Below are 23,771 nucleotides of genomic sequence, written 5' to 3'. Positions count from 1 at the left end.
GCTCATTACAATTCTACTGCGGGAAGGGACAAGGTCTCACAAGACAAACATTTAATATGCACAACACAAGACAAAACGAGACTCCGTCAAAGACAAATTGTTCAGGTAACGCTATGAGATAAATGATCTTTATTATCCTCAATCTTTTGTATAAAACCATATAAAAACACAAACAAAAGGCAGGGTATGAAGTACAGTGAGTCCATGTCGGTGCACAGTGCTCATGGAAATATCAAGTTGTGTTTACTCTCTACTTTCTGGAGAATACACATTCACACGAACCGTGAGGCTCTGGAGTTAGTGGAGATCCACTGAGCCATGTTCCCCGCTAAACTTTCTTCTGAATTGCACAACAATACTTCTGCATATCTTTGGTTTGCTTATCCAGGATCTGACTAAAATACCCCCCCCCCCCAGTTAAATCTTACATTTAAGAACCCTCGCAGGGATAAAATCTCATTGCATTGCTCTGGCATCTAGTGACGACCCCGTGGGTTTGCTGTGGCCCTCGTGTGAGTGAAGACGTCAATCACCCTGAGCAAATGTATCTGTAAAGGTGTAAAATTTTAAATACTGATCCCTGGCCCCAGACAGATTCGGATTCAGATCCTAAGGCAACTTAAGGCAAATTAAAACAACTCGAGCCTCATCTCTCCAGTCTCAGATCAGAATCCCCCCCCCCAGGGACCCTGCTGGAGTTGTTGCCTGTTTTAGCCCACCAGCTACAAACCTGATGTACTTAACATCGCTGCCGACCACTTTCCACAGCAAACTGTGGGCTTTAAGATTGATTAATGCATCTTCTCCCCTCCGGGCAGCTTCTGACTTTCATTTACTTCAGTATAATATGAAAATGCCCCTTAATGGATTTAAGCATGTTTTTTTTCCTCTCCTTTTTTGTATTTGGTTAAACTTCTGTTATCACCACATGGTACATACAACTGTCTCTGCAGCTTGATATTTATACTTTAAAAAAGATACAAACAGACTAATGGCTACCTGGCAGAAAAAAAATAACCTATGCTGTTCTCTTAAAAATGTTTGGGGATGATGCTAAGAGTGTTGCAGCAGAAAGATTGAAGGACACATTACGATCCTTTAAGATATAGGATTAAGAAAAACCCGAATGATTAAAGCCATCAACAGCATGAGCCCAGTGGCAAAAGGTGCAAAATTCGCCGCAGCCAAAGAGAATGAAAGCATTGCACCTTTTTAGATATTATATAATACTAAGTTTTAAAATGATATTTTAGGTTTCAGAAGTATTCAGAAGCTTAAGTAAAATGTAAAAATGCTGCCATAATCTTAAAATGTTGCATTTTATAAATACTAGGAAAATGATTCCCAGAATATATATATATTAGATTTTTTGGTACGTGACGTGATTGATGTGGGCAAAAGGCACTTCACAGATTTACACCTTTATAATCTATATACAAAGTGTGGGTTGCTGTGGTTTATGTTTGTTTATGTGTGTGTGTGGGAAAAAGGGGGTTGGCAACCAAATAAAGTGCTCTGAGTCACTGATGTGAGTCGCTGGGTCCATGCAACAGTCTCCGGATTCTGCTGCTGAATGAAAACATCTTGGAGAGACTCGGAGTCCTGAATCAGACTCAAATGTTCCCTCTCCATTATTTTTAGCACTCTGACGTTGTTCCCCTCTCTGCATCTCTCCCTCTTCATCACAGCAGCGTCAAACTCCCGTCTCCTTCTTGATCCACTGCCTCAGCTTGGTGACGCGCGAGTACACGCCGGGCTTGTTCCGACGAGCGCAGCCCTCGCCCCAGCTCACGATGCCGGCCTGGAACCACTTCCCACTCTCCTCGAAGCACACCAGGGGGCCGCCGGAGTCTCCCTGGGGAGCACATTCAGGGGAGACTGGTTATTAGATTGGGGTTTGGAAGTGAGAGCACAATAATTATATGGGTGTGAGAACCCATCTATATCAGCCCTGTGGTCCCGTCTTTCTACTCTGGGAACATGTTGCACTGGTCTCACCTGGCATGCGTCAACTCCTCCTGCCAAGAATCCGCTGCAGAGCATCCTGGAGGTGACTTGGCCCTCCGTGACCACGTTGCACACCGTGTCATTGATGATTTTCACCGACGCCTTCTGCAGCAGCTGTGCCTTTTGACCTGCAAGAGCACCGCAATGGGGTCAGCGCTCTGCCACGTGACCCCCCCTGTGTTTGTCTCTAACATCAAAAGGTGTTAACGGGCTGGATTACTGCAAGCTAATGAAGGTTTAAGAGGCTTCGCAGGAGAGCCGACATGGTCTTGATATATGGATATGGATATCGGCTTAATGGAAAAGAGCAGATTACAATGAGATGAGATATGAGAGAACTGGGAGGGAGGGTTGAGCGGAAGAGAAGTATGTCATGACAAGAGAGATAAAGAAATGGTGGGGACATTAAAGGAGAGGAAGAAGACAGGAAGGGATGAGAAAGAGAATAAGAGTAGAAGAGTAGCAGACAGGAAAAGAAGATGAAGAACGGAGATGAAGAGCTCATTGTTAAAAAGAACTGGGGGGGGGGTGAGTGGGACGTCTTAATTTTGATGCCAATTGAATACGCCAAAAAGAGAAACCCAATTTTAGAGTGGGTGAACTTTGATTCAGCAAAAACAGAAAAATATATGAATATATATAAAAATATTCACATTATAATGATAATACGTTACAGAGAAAAACAACAAAATAAACTAGAGCAGCTCTAAGCAGAAGCACCAATTCATGCATAATACCTCCTTCTCGGAGCGCGCCCCAGCCTGTGACCCAGCAGGCCATGCCCGCTGGGAAGATGTGGGAGGAAGACGGGAGGCAGATGGGTTGGAGGGTGTTAGTGAACTGCAGCGGCTCGCTGAGCTCCAGCAGTGCAACGTCGTAGTCAAAGGTCATCTGGTTGTAATCTGGGTGGGAGATGATCCTCTTCAGCGGGCGGCGCTGTACGCCATCCTGCTTGTACTGGTCCCGCATGCCACTGTAGGTCAGCCAGTTGGAGGCCATATGGTTCCTGGGGTAGGGTGCAGAGTGTCACGGGGCAGAGGTTAGGTTTTCTTTACATGCATGAGGCGGCACGGGTGGATGCAGCACGTGTAGCGTCGGACACAATCCAGCGTAACGTGGTACTTTTAAGGTTACATGGTTTACTCACTGTTGAGTCTCAAATGCGACCAAAACCTCTCAACTAAAGCTGAACGTCACGAGCCTCACAACAGTTTGGTTTGGATTCATTAACCATGTACAAAAACATGCAAAGTGACACAGTGCATATGAAGATATATATAATTATAAAGAAAACCTTTGCAGTGGCTCCAATATGTAATCTGGAAAATGCTCAGAGATTAAATGAAAAGCCATGATATAAATTAAAGGTCCCTCGGTTTGTATAACAAACAGCAGCCGTGTGAAAACGAACACGTTTCCCTGCTCAGTCACTACAGAAGTGGCTCAGGTCGAACAGCATGGTTAGTGCTCCACCTACAGGACACTATCTTGAATGCAGCTGCATGCTTTCATGGTTGAGTTGTATTTTCAGCCCACTCATCTAAAAAATATTCATTAACTTGATGAATAATAAAGTAGTGGAAATAATTAAAGTTTAGAGAATGTAATATATGAAAGGGAATCTGTTTCATGGTAAATACAACACATTCCTGATGTTTATGTGTGTGGATGTTTCCGCTGTGACTCACGCTGGATCGCTGGTGACAAAGCAGTGGGACGCTGTAAGGAGCCACCTGTCTGAGATGATAGAGGCGCCACACGTGTGTCCGTAGGTCAGGAAGTGAAGGCTGACCTGCCAGGGCCACTCCCCCATCTCGGCGTTCTGCCCTCCCACGATCCGGTTCAGCTTATAAGGCCTGGTGCCACAATCTGGCATGTAACAGAGAATATACAGAGGGAGGATGCAGCGCTGAATGTGTGAGTGCAAAAGTTCTAGGTGAGACTGGCTTGACTGATGAGGGAGGAAAATCAGAAAATGAGATTAAGTTGACTTGAAGCCATCATATAGCATATTAGCTGATCAAAAAAAAGGGGAAAATACAGAAATACCCTGAGGCTCAAATGGGAGGAAAAAAAACAAAAACTTCAGCGATGACAAGAGCAGCTTTCAAAGAAAAATAAAATAAATAAAGCAGTCAGGGCCTGGGGCTTTTTTCTAATAGACAGCCCAGCGCGCAGCAGCACTCGGCTCCACTATAATCTGGTTTGAATGACACTTAAGAGATAAGATCCACTTTCAGCCGTTTTTAAAAAATTCAGAAAGCTGAGAACTACGAGGGGGAAATAACTTTTACTTACCACAGTGGTCCTCGTCGGAGTTGTCGGAGCAGTCTTTGACGCGGTCGCATTCGGCATTCACCTTATTGACACATTCACTGTTCTTGCACTTGAAGCTGAAGTCAGAGCAGATACCCGGGGCTACAAGTGGAGTGGAGACAGGTCGCCAAAATCAAAACACTGTGTATTTCAGTCCAAGTTTAACCAGTAAAATACCGAGCAATCAGCAAAGCTTCACAGTGAGGCTTGAACGCTCCATGCCTACCGACTGAGGAGCAGATGGCATTGATTGGTCGTATTGATCGGAGTTCAGGGTTTAATATTCGTCTTTACTCACAGAAGTGACAATCAAAAAGGGAATGCAAGATTGCCCTCTCTGCATGTTTGCATGAGAATGTGTGTGCAATTGTGGGAGTGAGGGAGGTTGAGAGTTGGGGAAAGAGAGAGCTGTGGTTCTATGCCTCCAATAACCACAGCAGTTTCAGTCTACTTTTTTTCCGGACTCATGAGGTCACAGTGACGTCTGACCACTGAAATTTTATCGTTAATTTTTGAGTCCACGTGACAACTGGTCAAAATCTAAAGAAATTCAATGAGATATCACGTTCAACAGGCCAGAAACATGTTTTGTGAGGCAACCATAGATCAAATCAGTTAACCTGCGAGTCTTAGTGAACATTTGCACCATATTTAAAAGTATTCGCTCAGGGGGTTCTTAAGATAACATGCGTACAAGGCAAAGAAAGGGAATTGCATGATCACGTGACCTTTGACCTTCAACCACCAAAATTGAATCAGTTCTTCTTTGAGTCCAAGCGAATGTTTGATCCAGATTTGAAGAAATTGCTTTTGTGTGTTTCTGAGATATTGTGTTCACAAGAGCACAGTATCTTCGCCCCTGGCTGTTGCTGAAGCATAAAAATGCCTGATCTAAACGCATCTAAAACTCTGATTATCCACTGGGCTGCGGACGAAGGTTATTTGTTTAATGGTTAGTGTAACATAAATGACCGTGGAGGAATTTTCAAATGCACGACTGGTGAGGACGACGATAACCCGGCTACTTACAGGATTTACAAGAGGCCTCGTCGCTTCCATCCGTACAGTCCTTCTTACTGTCGCACATGACATCATTGGGCATACACTCCCCGTTCCCACAGCGGAACTCGCTCTCCTCACAACCTGCAGGCGAAGAGACACAGTAACGAGGATATTATGATAAGATAAAGATGAAAACTTGAACAAGGCGACATGGCAATAAGCTTCAGAGCGACATTAGTGGTACAGCCATGGTGGACATTTGCATCCGTCTCCATTCTTCTTGCGTGTATTACACATGATTAAGAGCCTGGACAGATGCTGGGCAAATTGGGCAAGGCTTCAAACAAACTCCATTACTGATAGAATAATGAGTGCACACGGCCCAGCAGTCAGTGACCAGAGCATTAGCACTGATGTTTCTTTAATGTTAGCACAATTAGCATAGCATTAGATGGGCTTTGTATCCCCTGAAGAGTACTTTAAAAGAGAGACGGGAATACTCACTGCAGCTTTTCTCATCGCTCCAGTCTCCGCAGTCGTTGACACTGTCGCACACCCAGAGGTTGGGTTTGCACAAAGTGTTGTCACAAGAAAACTGGTCCTTGCCACAACCTGACGGGACAGAAAAGTCACGTGTTTAATCGTGCAAAAGAAGAAGGTGTTAATACGAGAGGAACACAAATCAGTGATAAAAATATAATTACAGAAAGATAATGGCTGGAAAGAAATTGTTTAACAGTTATTGGGGGGGGGAGTTTATATGTATTCTGAGAGTTGGATGAGAAGTTTGGGAACGATCTCATGTCTGCACATTAAATATGAAGCTACAGACAAAGAAAATAAATAAAATCAATTGATTTTTCAGGGGCTGTGTCTGTGGGGCTGTTCACAGAGAAGCTGCTTTCACACATGCACTGAACTACGGACATTTTCCTGAAATTATGTGGAGGGGCTGTATGTGAGGACACCAACATTTCCAACTTTTCCTGACAGCCCCCCTTGTATAATGTAATATCCTGAAAATGTCAGTGATGACGACGTTTGTAAACACGTGACGGACACAAAACCGAAGAAAGCACAAAGAACACAAAAAGAGGATAAAAACAGATGGATAGACAAGCTTGTGGCGATAAGGTTGGTGTTGATGTGCCGTAAACAAAACATGTGATTTTCATAGTGGAGTTTATACGTCATGTCCGGCCTCCTGCACGCTCTACACAGACGCCATCCCTCGCCTGAATGTTCTGGACAGTTTCCCGTTGTTGTGAACGTGTCTGATCGGAACCTAGTGTTAAACCAGCAGATGTGAGAGTGATATCGATCTTGTCATCCAACTCTAAGCAAGAAAACTAACTTTCAAAGTATTTCCCAAATTGTCTTCCCCTTCACGGAGCTGAGAAGAGGGAATAGTAAAGAGAAAAAAAAAAAACGTTGAGGAAAGACAGGAAAGGTGTGGTTGGGTCAACTTACGGCAGTTCACCTCGTCGCTCATATCGCCACAGTCATTCCAGCCATCGCACTTCAGCTCTTTACCGATGCAAATGCCAGAGTTACAAGTCAACTGGTCAGGACAAGCTGCAAAACAGTGAAAAGATGGAGAGAAAGCAGAGGGAAAAAAAAGAGAGAAAGAGGACGGTGACAAATTGAGCGAGGGGGAGCGACAGTGTAGTTTCACAACATCCGTCATGTGGCCAATGCTTGTCCCTGTTGATCGGAGCAATTATAAATCTATTTCAGTCAAACTGGGAGACAACATAAAGAGCGGAGGGTATTGAAAGTGGAGTGCTCGTGACTGACAGTGGCAAATAAAATGGACCCAATAAACAAGCTCTCTGGTGATTAGTCTGGCTCTTGAGTTTCACCGCAGCAGTTTCTAAAGCCACTGAAACAGCTCCATTCCACTGTCAGTCAGCTGCCGTCTCGTGGCCTCTCAGACGGCACAGTTACTCCCTCTGTGCTGCTCCGTAATGGCAGGCTATGAGTGTCACTGTCACGCCACAACATTTCACCCTCCAAGTGTTGTGTCAACGTGGGCGCCAGACGAGACTTTTAACTCACGGTTTTTCGGATCGTATGCGCTGTACTCGGCGCTGAAGCCTTTATCGGTGTAGGACTCGTCGGAGTGGAAGTGGACTTCCAGGACGTTGCTGGAGCTGGTCACAGCCAAGGAGGACGTTTCTCCACAGTACCTGCGACACAAAACCAATGTTTACAGGTATATTATGACAGGTGTGATTTGATGATGATGTTATCACTGAATGAATTCTATTGGGAACAGGCACTACAAACTCAAATGTCACTCACAATAGAGTGCACACCTCCACCAAGGCCCAACAGTCCCCTTATGAAATCACATTTAAATTCATTAGATCCAGATTTTTATGTGGATCTGCACCAAAGTGCACACTCGTAAATATCAGTCCTAAATGGGCCTGATTGTTTTTTTAATCAATGCAAGAGCTATTATCATGAAAATGCACACAAAAAAAACACCCTGTATCACAATTTTTCATCCTGGATCCACCAACAAACAGACAAAAACACAACCTCCTTGGCAAAGGTAAAAATTCTAATGGGGCAAGAAATATGAACAGTCAGCGGAGTTGGAAACAAACCAACAGTTTAGTTTAGTTTAAAATATTTTATTTGGAGGTAAAACTGAAAGTAAATGTCAGGAACTGGAGAGGAAAATACAGCAGGTCAAAGTTGAACTAAGAAGTTTGTCTGTAAAACATTCTCTTATCCGTCACCTTTGTTTTCTCTTCCTGATAAGTCTGACCAACCAGTGGGTTTGTTAAAAACCGGCCCGACTGCTCATGTTTCAGTTGAACTACTTTTAAGCCATTTAACCTGAGAACAATGGTTTTATTTACTGGTGAGTGGAACGATGCCAAAACTTCCTAAAAAAGGAGCCAGTGGACATAAAACTGGAATTTTCCAACGTATCACACTCTTATAGACGTGTAAAACATTTATTAATTTACAGACTTCAGTCTTACTTGGTTCCCATAATCTCCACATAGTCTTTGTTACACACACGGATGTCCACGTCAGGCTCCTTCATGCGGAAAATGGTGAACTTCACCCGCACCTTGATCCCAGCAGGGACCTGCAGCACACAGGAAGAGGTGATTGGTTCATAACAACCTTGTTTACCATGCATGCATGTCACTCCCCCCGCCTACACCCAAAGACATGTATCTGAAGTCCATCTGAAGGCACTGCATACAAGCAACACACACACACACACACACACACACACACACACACACACACACACACACACACACACACACACACACACACACACACACACACACACACACACACACACACACACACACACACACACACACACACACACACAGACAGGCAGCGAGCACACTTACGCACTTGTGCACGTGCTCACACACACACAGTGCTACATGCACACCAGCAAACAAAACCAACGCAAAATGCCGCAGCTCAGCCAGAGCTGCAACAGCACCCTGACAGATGAAGATAGAAGAGGTACTGAACAGCTTGGCTTCTATAGTGCTGCCTCAGCATTCCTCTCGTGGCAAGCTAAGGATGATGGAGGAGGAGGTGGGCGGAGGGGGTTATGGGTAGGGGAGGGGGCCAGGAGGAGGAGGAGCAGTGTTGCAAACCTTGATGGTCCACTTGCAGTCGACGGCAGGAGGATAGAAGCTGGGGTGAAGTGGGGAGGTGAAGACTCCTTTGTCTTCAGAGAGGAGACCACCGCAGGTTTTCACTGGAGAGAACATGACAGATATTCTCTCATGGCACATTATCATTTGCATTGTAGAATTATAATAATAAAAAAAAACATCAAATTTGTATTATAAACGAGGTGAACTTATGGCAGATATCATAGACAATACAGATGACACATGGATGACTCATTACCTTCAGACTTGGGGATGGCTCTGTACTCTGCCTCAAAGCCCGGCCTCTGTACGACGGTGTCAGTGATCAAGTTAATCAGCATAATGTTGCCGGATGACACCACCTGCAGCGGGTTGGAGGGAGGCCTCTGACCACACTGCCTGTGAGAAGCAGTGCACACATCAGGTCCCATTACAGAATTAGAAATGAAAAAAAAAAAAGGTGTTTGCAATAACCGTGTAGCACAGGCTGAACGTCTGATGCTTTTAGTAAATGGAGTTTTACAGTTTCTGAGGATGTGCCACGCTTTGGAAAATCAAATACAGATGTGATTCTTTTTGGTCAGAAGCACTAAAACATCAACGCGGCAAACAAGTTTAAAATGCTAGGGAAATAATTTTGAAAAAAACAACAAAATCCATATATGAGCAGAGAGAGGTAGAGAAAGAGATAAATAAAGCGAGATGTGCCAACGCTAAATAGAAATTGCTTAGGCGCAGTTTCAAAGTCAGACATTATAGGAACATTAGAAAAAAGTTTCAGCACTGCTGGCGGCAGAGCCATGGAGCTGTGAATGACACTGCAAGAACAGCAATACATCTAGCTCCAGTACAATAATGTCATTATAGAGTATTATATTATGGCTCTCATAAACCCCATGTCACCTTGGATAAAGCTGATCGCTCAATAGCATTATAAAAATGTTATGCATCACTTGGTAACGCACATTTGTTTGGCAATGGTTCCCGAGTTTGAAAATGCCTGCAGCTACAACTGATGTTGCATTCAAGAGCCCGCAGTCTCAGAATTTCACCACTCTCCCGAACACAAAGTAAGATTACACACAGTGGTGTAGCGGCACTCAGGTTTGCCCCCTTCGCAGATTTGAAAGGAGAGGTCTCTTTGAGCCAACTCAATCTCACTGAGGTCTCAAAAAGTTAACAATAAAACGGGACATGTAGCACGAAAGGCTTCAGAGCCAAGAAGGGGGGGGGGGAAACGGTTGTAATCACAAATGCTGTGAAAGGAATGAAGTGGAACATGTTTTCCACCCACATCAAAACAGCTTTTGCTCCTAAATCCCTCTGCAACATTTCAGTCAAATACAAAGTGATTCCTGGTGCTTGTCCTCTGGGAATCATGTCGAGCTATATCCCCCCCCCCCTCTCTCTCTCTCTGATCTTCAAGGCGTAATAAATGAGACAAATGTTGGTTGAGCCCTATCAAACAAACCCTGCTACCGAGGTTCAAGGCGAAGACAGAATGTGATTTGTGTCACAATTTGAAGATGACTGAATTTACTGGTTTTCTTTCAAATGAAATGCCTCTCAGGTGGAGGCATTAGTGCAAAGAATACTGCACACTGTGAGCAAATTATATGATAACTGATCCATCCATGACGGAGTTAACCTTTAAAGAGCACCAGTATGACTTCTAACTGACATGTTTCCCAAACCCTGCGGACATCCGCAGCCCTATGACTTACTTCGTGATGGCCTGAGATTCGTCGGGACTCAGAGAGTCATAGATGAAGACAAAGTCGTCCGAGCAGTCGTCCTCGACGTGGAAAAAAGGGAAAGTGACGGATATGGCTTTGTTCTCCGACGCTCGGATTTGCCACTGACACCTTGACTTGGGGGGGTAGGCCTTGGGGTACCCCGGAGACGAGAACTTTTTCACTTTGTCTTCAGCCTCCAGGCGGAAGAAACACTCCGCTGGAAACGACAACACGGGTTAGACATTTTGTCAACAGATAAATGGAAGAAGGCAACAGTGGTGTGAAGCTGATTAATTAAAATCTGATCATCTTCCACTTCACTGTTGACATTGCATCATAAATAATACTCTTGAAGAAATTATCCATTATGTTTCCTACAGCCAAGCCGAGTGCAGTTATTACTTCCACATTGGTCTTGTTTGTAGTTTTATTACAGACATTACAAACTATTCATGCTGCCAAAACATTTATCTTAATTTTTAAAGCGCAACAGAAGTAGCATTAAAATTAACATTATAATTAGGCCCTACTCGCCATTACACAGTCCCGACTCCTTATCCTGTTTTACATCTCGCTTAAAGATTCATTCTTATAGATGTGCTTTCACCCAGTTCTGATACGGTCTATTAGAATCGTTTTATAATGTTTTATTTCATCTTGTTTTTACTCTTCTCATCTGTAAATGTTTTTATCTCTATATCCGAGCTGCTGTGTGATGCTTTTAATTGTTTCTCATCGTTTGCTTTTGAACTGTTTCCTATTGTTTGCCTTCAACTTTTCATTTTTTAACTTGTAAAGCACCTTTGTTTTGAAAGATGTAATGTCAATATAGTTGATATATTGAATAATAATAATAATAATAATAATAAAAAATAAGACCTACCTAAAAGTATTTAAGATGTTTTAAAGGCCTAAAGTTAAAATAATTGAATTTTTAGGCTTTTCTAAGATGCTGCAGAAACCTTGGTTATGCAACAAATGTATGTAAAGACAGATTCATGTTGAGACAGTACACCTGCTATTGTGACATAATGTAATACCGTCAAATTCTGCCGAGGCTATAAATCAGCAGGCGGTGACAAAGAAAAGTGCCGGACATAGTGACTGGCTCGGCCCGGCCTGATGCAGGCTTCTCGAGCTACGACTCGCGCGGCACATGTACAGTACAGGCCAGCCATTCGTTACACGCTGGCAGGAGGGTGAACATGTAGCCAGCTGGAAAATTACAGCTGCGAGTGATTGAAATGGGAAGCACCGTACTCACTGGCTGTGGGTGTCCTGGCCATGCGATGATCTGTGACTGGAGACGGAGAGAGAGGGAGGGAGGGAGAGAGAAACAGGAGGTAAAGGTAAGAATGGGTCACTAAAGTCGGGAGGCTGATAGACTTTGATGCATGAGCCTAAAATATTTGGGTTGCACATTTTCTGTTCCATTTCCCGTCGGTTAAGAGAACCGGCGATGGCGTGTAGCTCTTTCTGCTCCATCTCACCTTGCCCTACAGCAGCAAGCCATACATCTCTGTCTAACTATCTGGGACAGCACCATCAAATCATACCCACAGAAATCATTTTAAAAGGGGACCAAAAACCACTGAGTCATAGGGGCCGGTGCTTGGATGGTGGCCAGGAAATGGACAAATGCAACGTGAATGCTGAGAAGACAGAAGGAAGAGAAATGGCTGTCTCGAGCCAGGCCAGGGCCCAGCTAATATCATTAGAGGATCCAAACAGCATAAAATGTGCAATCTCAGATGCAGCACAAGCCGAGAGGTCTGGCTTATCTATTATCATCTTATCAGCACAAATCAGAGCAAGCTCCTATAATACAAATGGAAAGCATACAGAATAGCAATGCTGATAGGAGATGACAATGACCTTATTCAAATCTGTATTCACTGCGCTTTATCTTCTATCTCTGTTAAATGTCACATTCTGGAGCCAGCTGTAGTAAACACCAAGTTGTCCCCCGTCTCTTTGCCCCTCGATGTGACCCCCGCCTCCCCCGGCCTGTGTGGTACAAACCCGAGGTGGTGATTTCTGTGATCTTAATGTTCCCCATGGTGCGCTGCCCGTTCAGGCTGCTCTCCAGTGCGTCCAACACCCGCTCCTCTGAGAACTCGGGTGCCATCTCCTGCTCTTCGGGCGGGATATCAAACTGGGACCAGTAATAGGCTATCACACCCTCACTGGTGCAAGACAGAGAAAGAGCACAGAAAGCACAACATTTAAATTGGAGTAAGATTCGTGCAACATGGGGGATTTGGGGATTTTCTGCAAAAATCACAACAAAAAAAAAAGACAATTCCAGCCGTACCTGCATCCTCTGTCCACATCCTGCGTACTGCAGGGTTTGAACTGTTATAATTCACTGCCACTGTTAGCACAGAACTTCATAATTCACTACACACAAGTCAAGAGTGAACAGACTTTTTTACGTGCTGAAAAATGCAGTGGACTTCAAACTAAGAACCCTCACAGGTCAGCGCAACAAAGCTTTTCCTTCATACAAGATTTAGTGTGACGTCCTCTGAAGCATAACAACGGACTGTTGAGCAGCATAAAAAAATTAGACGGAGCTCGAGATCTCAACGGTACCTGAACGCAGTGACCACCGTTTTAGTGTGGTGTTCCCCCAGCAATGGATCTTTCTTGTAGTTTTCCCCCAGCTGTGGAGAGGAAAAAAATGTGTTTTACTCAACTGTACAAGGTTTCTGCTTGTCTGCCTAAAGACAAAGTACAAATGAGCATGTTAACATAAAAAAAACTGCCTCCACGCAAAGCACACAACAGTGGGATTCTCAATTAACTGTCTTGCCTTCAGCTGCACTGAGCTACGAACTGAATCAGACAAGGATACAGACGGTTGGTGGGTGTGAATGCAGGTCACTACCATACACAGTATTCCTTACCATATATACTATGCATGTACAGTAATAAAAAATAAAAAAAGCATTGTTTTCATTTGTAAGGTTTGTGATAAAAGTGAAACGGAGGGAGAGGAGGAGTTCACAGGATAAAAAAAAATTAATAACAGCGAGTAATTAACATGAAATAAAAAATATCATGTCCAGTTTAAAAATGTACATTCGGGTCATTCCGTGTCAAATCATCCCAATTTTGTTTCACAGTGTCACAGATCGGAATTAAAAGATTTTTTCATATGGGAAAACATATAGAACCGAAAATTTCTTAGGTCTCAGATCCTAATTAAGGGGGATATGGTCGAATGAATGTGGTTCAGGAGTTAGAGCCGGTCATCCACAGACAGGCGGTGCTATCGAGTGTCAGAGTGAAGTTGTGGGATAACTGGTTAAACATGCTCAGCGTTGTTTACTTGAGGCCAAACACCCACAAGTCGTACCTGCCGTGTAAACAGCATCCGAGATCAGCAGCGATCTGAAAATCCTCTTTGTTTTAATGCGAGAACAAATGTAGAACAGCATAAAGCTCTTCCCCAGTCGTCTCATCATCTAAAATTCCCCCCCCCCACCCTTCCACTCTAACTCTCAGCCGACACCCTCACTTCAGTGGCTCTTCACTGAGGAAGCGAGCGCCTGATGGGTTTTCAGCAAGGTTTTTTTTTCTCCTTTTTGTTATCAACATGCTTCCTAAGTGGTGCTACAAACATCTCCACTGTCTCCAATAATAGGAGATGCTGTTGAGGGAATTACTGAGGGAATGTACAGCCTTTTATTTCCACCCACACAACTGTGCTTTCAGCAGTCTCAGTGCACTGCGAGGGGCATATTTAAAAAGCATTTCCACATTGCCAAACAAAACCCACAGCTAATCCTTAACTGGGTGTAATACTCTACTCAAAATAGTTAACAATAAACAATACAGAGGATAAACAAACTCACAATTGCCTCCAGCTTTTGCGCCAAGTTCTTGAATTCCTTGCTGTCGGCGTCCTCCAGTTTCTGAGCATATGGTACACCAGTCAGCTTCATGTGCCCACTGAAGAGCTGCGGTGGCACGCCGCTGTGTCTGCTGAGGGTGCTTTCTGAATTCGCATCTTTAACTTATAGGAGGAGAGAGGCAGATGAGAGTTCAGTGTTTGATCAACAAAATGTTATAAGATGGCTGCCTCTGATGAAAGAGGAGACTTTGGGGCCTTGAAGCCCTTTTTTAAAAGTTGCATAGCGTGGTCTGATATCGAGAAGACAGTTTGGCTCTCGGAGCAATTAAAACCGCCAGTTGAATCAAGACGCTGTTTATCAAGACTTCAGAGGCCTTTTCATCAGACCCCGTGTGTGTAAACGACAGGGAAGCTGCGCCCGTGGACTCTGTGACATTCGTCTCCTTTCCATTATTAAAGGAGAAAGGCAGAGCTGTCAAAAAGGCGAACACTAATGGGAAATTACAAAGTCCAAACAAGCCACTCTTAAACTCATATCAAAGAGCTGTGCCTTCACAGCCAGTGGAAATGATCCACTTTACAGAGGCTGCTGTTAGTGATGTAAACACTTTGAGCTCCTCATTTAATTCTATTTACAATAACGTTGTTTAATACTGAAAAATGTCCAGAGGACGCCAAACATCTCATGGTTTTTATGATTTTTTAAAAATGTATCCAAATATATAAAAGCACAGTTCCTCAAAGTTTCTAATGCGGATGATATAACAGAGGGAAGCTTCTTTTTTTATACTCACAGACAAACCGCCAAATGAGGAACGCTGCAACAGCTGCAAGGACGAGAACAGCCAGAAGAACCCCGACGATGACGCCGGTTTTCCGCTTTGCCGACGCCTTCTCTTTGTTGGTCAAGAAGTCGATCCGCTCATGGCGACCATTGTGGCCCTGATCGAGAAAACAGAGTCAACAAACGTACTGTAAGTATGTTCAGTGTGGAAATTACATTACACTGTAAAGTACAATGAGAGCTGTATCCAAACAGAGTGTAGTGTACATTAATGTGAATAACTAATTTCTTTTTTTAAACAAAAAACGTCAAATAGATCTCCAAATGATGCATCATAGCTTGGACCATTGGTAACAGTTTTTGACAGAACAAATTACAATTCATCCCAATTCAATGAAGATAAATAACACAGGCTCTTTACCTTAAAACCTCCATTAGCCCAAGCGATTTATTGGTTGGCTGATAATAATGTAACTGTTAAATAAATAAACAGATTTAAAGGGATCTGCGTTTATATTTGTAGATATGCAACGATGTGAAAACTTAAATTTGACAGAATAAAAAATGCAAGAAGATGTGGATTTATGTTTATTTTCTTTATTCACGTTCTATATATATGGTTGTATTTTGGGTTCTCTTTGTATTACAGTGTAAACACTGTAAACACCCTAATTCTACAACTGAAACAACAAATTCAAATCTAGACTTTTATATAGTTTTTTTTAATAGTAAAAAATGTTTGACAAGTTTGTACAAGAAGCAGATTTGTTAAACGATGTAAAACAATTAACATTAACGGTCGAACTATGACATGTATTTAAAAAAAACTGATGTGAAACGCCTCACACTGTTTTCCAAGAGCGACATGTTCAAACAGGCAGGTTGTATACGTTTGCAAAACCGGTCAAACACGTTCAGTAAATGTGACAGAGCTCCCACACTCATACCCTACACACACACACACACTTTTCTAGTCTTACATGCATCCAGAATATTGCTTCATAACTGAGGGGTAACCTTGTGGAGAACATGGGCACGGTGCTTTAGGCTGCGTGCGTCCTCTGGCTGTCGATACTGTAAGTGTGTCTGTTGCTGAGCTCACTCAAGTGGGCGGACGGAGAGAAAAGGTTTGGGACCGCTTCAGCAATCAACACACAATGAATTCAGCGAGTGTAGCCCATGAGTGAAGAAGCCCGAGTGCCATTAGGGATGAAGAATCACTTTGGTATTAAATCAATTTGTCAGATGTGCTGCCCCTTAAGATGGGGGCTCAATTACACGAGTCTAGATGATAACTCATGGCAATTAAGGCCTATTCTTACCCAAGCCGGGCTTCCACACATGCTTTCTAATTGGAATCTTGAACAGCAATCATGGGCCAGAATGAGGCGAATCATTAGAGACGGGGTCAGCCAGTGCTCCAGGGTCTCTCTCTATCAGTCAGCCTGATCACAGCTTAATAAAACCATTACATGCTCTTCATCATATCCCATTCTTCACCCCTACAAAGAAATACCACCCATTTTTAAACTCTGTGGAGCTTTTTTTAAACACCAGCGCCGCGTGCTAATCCATATTAAAGAGGAAGCAGTGTCTGTCTGTTTCTCAACACAGAATCGCGAGGAAACGCCACAAAACGCTGATGCAAACTGTTGAAAAACGTGATGTTTTACTAGAAAACCATCTGAGTTGTGTAACAGGCCATGAGTTTGGTGAAGTAAAACTAGTCGACAGAGAGATTTCCCGAGCAGAATAACTGGTCTAGAAAAGACGCTGCTAACGCTGGGAGGTGTGGTTCAGGAAAAAAAAGTCTCACAGCTCAGTCTCCAGCAGGATTTGCTTCTTCCACACGAGTCCTTATTAAAAAACGATTTATCACATTCATTCAAAACTTTAGTTAGAATAATGTAGAGATTGAATGTATTGTAAGTACAACTTTGAAAAACTCACATATATTTTTGAAACAAAATCAAACAAAATACTAACACTGTAGGAGAAGTCATTTTCAAGTCAACATTTAAGTACGTTACTTCTGCCAGGTTTTACATGCAACATTCAACTTAGTGCCCACTTAGACTTGATTGTCTCTCAATCAAATCAATAATAAAAGACCTAGTGTGATGATGTCCTGAAGCAGCGTGGGATCATGGGAGTTGTCCTCACCACTGTTCGCAAATCGTGTTCATGGATGAAGAAATGTTTTCTTCATGTTACGCAGCAAAGAGCAATGAATAAATCCATTACAAGGGAACAATACAAGGAGTGGAACTGACTAACTGACTAACATGTTTTCTTACTTTGTCATTTGCCCCAGAAGTTAAAGCAAAGACAGACAAAACAACAGGTAAAGTTGACATGACTAAATAAAAGGCAACGGAAATGAAACGTCCCAATAACTTGAATAAAATTTCTCTGGGTTTGAACATTGTTGGAAACATTTTGTATAATGTTAGTCCTCAAGTCAACAGCATGGTCTCGTGGTTTTTTGACATTAAAATTAAGAGTTGTTGCATATTATAAATTAAATGCATCAATAACAGGACTATTTTTCAGTTTTTCTTTTTTGAAACTTGAATGAATGAATATATATATATATATATATATATATATATACATATATATACGCACATGTTACATGTACTTTACAAATTAGAAATGAAACATTTACAACAAATAATAGGAAAGACTTCTTACAGCAATGGAGCGCAGATGCAGAAATAAAAAAGGTTATAGATTAGAAAAGAGAAAACATTCAATTAAAATAAATTATCAAATTATCAAAAGAAAAGCACATGGCAAAAGTAAGATGAATGATTAATGGTCTATTTTCATTAATCTGCTCCAGTTTCAGCGTCACGTGACTCGTTGTCACAGTGTTATGTCTTCTCACGTAAACTGGGTTAGTCATTAATGTCCTGCCTCCATTAAAAGCAGCAGCACCACTGTAGCTCATGGTCATACTGGGGGTGAACTTCATGTATGCACCTCCCTATCCGTTTCATATAGGTGCAGCTTAACAGTCTTTCTCCGATATGATGATTATTCTGCACCATGTTTGTCATCAATATTATAAAATAATACAAGATACAGGAAAAAAATGCAGCCGTGACATTTATAAAACTGGATCCCACCGTCTATTTCTTTCTGTGGATTGCCAACACACCTTGTGCATTTTCTAAGAGTTGGCTCTGGGCTACAGCTTGAAAGACTGCTCCACCCTTTCACAATTCCTCCTTGTCAAAACCTGGCACCTACATTACCCACAATGCAACTCGACCACTGGCAGTTCAGTCAAAGTTTGCCAGAGGTCGGGGTGTGTTTTGCTAGCTGTGGAGAATTTAGCTCCAAGCTGTTCCCCCTGAAGCAGAGATGAGGAGCCGGCTGCAGACGTCTGGTAACCTCACGTCTTTCTAACTCCACCCCCCCGTCCCCAGAGATGTTATAAACTACAAACTTCTCTTCGAGTCCTCAGTCCCACGAGGTAGATTCGGGTTGGGGAAATTAGGATTGGGTTGGGAGATATGGCGAAAGATATTATATACAAAAAAAATGTTGTAGTTTTAAACTTTTCTTTATTAGCAGAGAATGACATTTTACTAATCTGAGGTAGATCAATTGTGTTACACGTCCTCACTGTGCTTGCACAATTTATAAGCTTTACATCGAGATATATATATATATATATAGAAACTTTTAAATATTGCTATTGATGAAAATTATATTGGAATAATTATTTATAGTGTTTTATTGTTGCCTCAAACTCATATCAGCTTCATCTAGAGCCACAAAAGACTTCATACAACTTTTTTCACACGTGTCAGCAGTACTTGAACTATGAACAAGCCTTGATGTGTAAAATTGGTGAACTTCTTTCAAAAGTTCTCATGCCTTCTCCACACTCACCAGCACTGATGTATCCAAACCAGCCCGCAGACCAAAAGGTCCGATCAAATACGACAGCCAATCAATGCTGGCTTTATTTATTTATCCTTTATTTAACCAGGACGGCCCCATTGAAGGTGCAATATCTCTTCTGCCGGCGAGTCCTGGTCAAACCGGGCAGCAAATGAAATAATAATTTAGGCTTCAGCAGCCTTACATTTCCTTTCAGTAAACAAAGGCTGACACACACATCTCCTCCCTGGCAGTAGCCCCGAGCAGACGTTAGCAGTTAGCCTTTTATAGGCCATACTGCAGCATCAGCCAGGAAGTGTCAGGAAGCCTCAGCCTCAAGACATAAGCTATGATACGACCACCTGGCAGAAGGTTGTCAACTAATAATCCTCACTGCATTTTCCATGCTGAAGAACTGAAGAAGACTAAAGGAAGAGTAATTTTGTTGCTTCCCATACATGGAGGCAAACTCCATCACCGATAATAATTTTACACAAGATGGCCACAGGTGCAGCTAAAAGGCAAACAACGGCCGTGTTAAATATTAAACTCGCCCTCTTGCAGTTTTGTTAGCGTTTCTGAATGCATCATTCAGTGGAGTCGATAAGAGGTGCGACATCAGGGCCGCGTTCAAATTGACTTCTGTTGCTCACTTTCAACACGACTGCCCTTGAAATGTGGGCTGAGAAGAAAGAGAGTGCGGCCTTGCCTGAAGAAGCGTTGAGTGATTTCACCACCAAACAGCATTAATCACAGTGTTCCCATTTGATCCTCCATCTATCATTGTCTGTGTGTAATCAAATATCAACAGAGAAAGAAACGTTCATTTATCAACACTTTCACTAATGTCATTTAAAACAAGTGTCTCAGCTTTCAGAAAAGGGATGATCAGAGTTCTGTTATGCCAACTTTGTGTTTGTTTTAGATTTATCTTTAAATGTACATCATTTTGAAACTAGCTCAATAGCAGCGTTTTGTGTGGTTTATCCATGTAAATTGAAAATCTGTGAATAAATATAAAATCCATCCTTTTCCACATAGATACATTTATTCAGTCATTCACATACATCTTAGCCACAATGAATTTCTTACACAAAAGACAGAACTTAATAATTATTTAAATTTTAATTCAATATTCAGCTCATCCTTTTTTGTTATCTTACACACTTCTTTCTAAAGATTAAACTACATAATTTTGAAGTAAGAAAAATGCAGCACGTGAGTTTTGCTGTCTCCCCACCCCCCCCCCCCCCACCCCACCCCCACCCCACCCCCCCCCCCCACCCCGCTACATCTTAACAAAACAAGGTCAAGCGAGGACATGCTTGGCTGTTCACGTGTAAATACCTCGCATTGTGAGCATCGCGTTCTCTCTGAGATGGCACTTGGAGATATTTCAACAATATGCCACTGATTCTTGTAAGTTCTTGTTAAAGTCGCTCCATAGTCAGGGAGAAAGGGCGTTTTCTTTGCTAAACCTTGTTATTGTTTGCTCACATTCACAGCAGTACACATACAGATGAACTGCAGTTTGTGTTTCGACAGTTTTCAGGAAGCTGTCAGACAAAGGTTGTGGTGAGCAGGTGAGTGTGAGCAGAACTGATCAAAGCCTTGTAACCATTAATGAATCCCTTTAAAAAGAGAAGTTAACCTTCGGTCGTCGTTCACAATTTTTTGTCCATCTCCCTGGAATTTAACAAGATGGAATTATGTTGAAATAAGAACTATAACGGGTTTTATACAAGGTTTTCATGTTCCAGGAGAATTTTACATTAAGGACAGGGGGGGGAAGCTTTTAGAAGATTTTCACAGCCCTTCATTACTAAGAAAATACAAGCCTGCTTAAATATTACACTCCAAGGGCCAAACCTGTTCTAAACTCAAACAAATCTGTTTTATAATCAGACAAATGTTTTATAAATCAGACAAACCTGTTCTAAACTCAAACAAATCTTTTATAAATCAGACAAATCTTTTCTAAAATCATACAAATATGTTCTAAAATCATAAAAATATGTTCTAAAATTATACAAAACTACTCAAATCAAACAAAAACAGTTCTAAAAAGCTGTTCAAAAATCAGACCAAACTGTCCTGAAGTCAGTCTAAATCACTGTGGTAGTCATAGCCTTGTTTTCCTAAAAATAATTATATACCTTTTAACAAAAAAAAATGTTTTTTACTCAATAGTCATTCAACAAGTTTCATCAAGAAGTACACATTTATCTGTTGTTGAGAACATTAAGGCGCCAACTAGCTGAATGTTGCTACCTGCTGGCAACTTTGCTACTGATGCCTCACCGCACCTTTGCCTGGTGGTGCAGTGGAAAGAAATACTTACACAAACTGATTCTTAAAAAATTCAGGAATGGTTTGAAAGTCACTCAGAAAAACGAATACTATGCACGTCTTCGTGTGTTGAGTAATTCTATTTTTGTCATGCTCTGGCTTCTACCACAGTAAATGACATTCAACAAGTATTAATCAGAAACAAATTATTTTCATAAACTCAGCAGAAACATAAAAGAGAACTAGCTGTTTAAATATATTAATACTGACACAGTACAATTGACTGATGCTTTGTAAGCCTCTAGCTCTCTTTGGGGATGGGGAACAGCACAGATCGACCCTTCTTAATATCTAAACAGAACCACATCAAACACTTCATAATGTTGAGGGATGGATTGTAGAAATGGTTCATCCAACTTTAATACATTTCTCTATATCTGAAGCTTCAAACAATTATCTTTTAAAAAGGTAAATGTCAAGTCAGAAAATGATGTGGCACCTAGGACTTCACTTAACTGCTTGGTAAAGGACATAGATGAAACATTACTTGAGTGTGATAAAGGATTCTGCGAAATCTATAATTTAATCACCCACATTTCAAACAATTACTTAATATTTAATTGAGTTATATTGTATAATTTATCACAGCATCTTCCTTTTTCTTTCTATCTGAAGGCAAAGACGATGTAAATAAACAATCATTCCCTTTTCAAATGCTCATGTTGACATCAGATTCAAACCTTCTTTTGCTTCAGTGTGACAGAAACTCCAAAAGAAAAACACCACGAGAGGACTGGTTTTTTGAAGTGGCCCTAGTTTAATCATTCACTCCTATGTCTATGATGGAGGGAAAACTTGCTTAGTGTGGAACCTGGAGGCCACAAACAAACTGCTGGTTAAATGAAGTTAACTTTAAGTGAGCGCTGTCAAGGATTGAAGGTATGAGGAGCATGTGTTGGACATACCAGTCACTTCATATAGGCCACACACACACACACACACACACACACACACATCCTAATGAGGACACTTATTGACATAATACATTCCCTAGCTCCTTAGCCTAACATTAACCATCCAAACGAAATGCCTAACCCTTACCCTAACCCTAATCTAAACATAATTCTAACCCTAAAACCAAGTCTTAAACCTCAAACAGCCCATTGAAAAAGTGAGGACTGGTCAAAATGTCCTCACTTTCCAAAAATGTGCTGACTCTGTAGGGCCTATGCTTAAAATGGTCCTCAAAGACATAAGTACAGGAACACACACACACACACACACAGATAATTTGTGCAGCTATTCTTGTAAGGACACACCATTGAATTCCATTCATTGTTGACCGCCAAACCAAAACCATGTCCCCAGCCAAGTCAGGTCTGACCCTCACCAGGACCTAAGTAATTAACCTCTGGTCCCCATGAGGTCTGCTGGTCCTGACAAGGTCAGTGTTTATACTGGAGAAGGTCCCACAGAAGTCACAAAAAGACACACACACACACACACGCACACGCGCGCGCACGCACACACACACACACACACGCACGCACGCACACACACACACACCAAGCCAAACAAACTGTGTGTTCGTGCTAAATCTATCGTGTGAACCCCAGGAATGAGGTGAAAATACGTGAGTGACACTCACCTCGTATTCGTATTTTGCAGACATGTCAGGATGTGAGCGGCTGGAGTCCAACAGGATCCAACACTTGTCTGTTTCCTCTGTGAAACCGTATCAATGTGTCGTGTTCAGAGCGGAAAGTGGCTCTGTTGTGTTCGGTGGCTCCAGGTGACAGAGTCACTTCCTGGGTCGTCGAGCACGGAGACACACCTGGGCAGCCTCTTCCTCACACACCTAGGAGACTAACCACACCCACTGCTGCCTCCGCTGACCTGAAAGCAACTCAACACCACCAGCAACTGGTCTGACTTCATCATCAGCCAGTGACAAAAAGCAAACACAAAATATACATTATAACCTTTAAATATGTTTATTATTGTATAGAAAATACACACTGCAGTACATTAGGACAACATACATAATCACAATATGAGTTTCATCAATAGCAATAAAACAGAAGACCAATATATCGATATCTACATAATGCTTATTTACCTCAGATTTAAAAAAGATTTTGCTGTTTATTAAGTGTTTTTAATTTTCTGCTCATAAAGAGTTTAAGTCTACAACCTTCACTAAGGATAAATCATCAGTCTTTGAATAACAATATGAC

General features: G+C 42.1%; 1 protein-coding gene across 1 annotated transcript; it reads right to left on the bottom strand.

Annotated features, from left to right (window-relative positions):
* Positions 1-118: 118 nt before the first annotated feature.
* On the bottom strand, positions 119-23,427 carry zmp:0000001114 (suppressor of tumorigenicity 14 protein homolog). Its single transcript, XM_034611725.1, has 19 exons — positions 23,183-23,427; positions 15,362-15,509; positions 14,569-14,729; positions 13,304-13,374; positions 12,731-12,894; positions 11,973-12,008; positions 10,697-10,925; positions 9,232-9,371; positions 8,973-9,076; positions 8,325-8,434; positions 7,384-7,514; positions 6,796-6,900; positions 5,830-5,937; positions 5,353-5,466; positions 4,306-4,425; positions 3,696-3,876; positions 2,745-3,013; positions 1,999-2,135; positions 119-1,855 (listed from the first exon to the last, which is right to left on the bottom strand). Exons 1-19 carry the CDS (start codon positions 23,204-23,206, stop codon positions 1,694-1,696), a joined length of 2,514 nt encoding a protein of 837 aa, XP_034467616.1. The 5' UTR covers positions 23,207-23,427; the 3' UTR covers positions 119-1,693.
* Positions 23,428-23,771: the final 344 nt, after the last annotated feature.

The sequence above is a fragment of the Hippoglossus hippoglossus genome, chromosome 16, assembly GCF_009819705.1.
Source record: "Hippoglossus hippoglossus isolate fHipHip1 chromosome 16, fHipHip1.pri, whole genome shotgun sequence".
Lineage (NCBI taxonomy): Eukaryota > Metazoa > Chordata > Actinopteri > Pleuronectiformes > Pleuronectidae > Hippoglossus > Hippoglossus hippoglossus.
Note: the sequence above shows the minus strand (reverse complement) of the source record. Positions and strands in the feature narration are given on the sequence as shown.

Coding starts and splice junctions, on each gene's coding strand:
- zmp:0000001114 (XM_034611725.1), bottom strand. CDS start 23,206: ATGTCTGCAAAATACGAATACGAG. Junction 14,730..15,361: donor CCTCATTTGGCGGTTTGTCT/GTGAGTATAAAA, acceptor TCCTCCTATAAG/TTAAAGATGCGAATTCAGAA. Junction 3,877..4,305: donor CTCCGACGAGGACCACTGTG/GTAAGTAAAAGT, acceptor GTTACATGCCAG/ATTGTGGCACCAGGCCTTAT.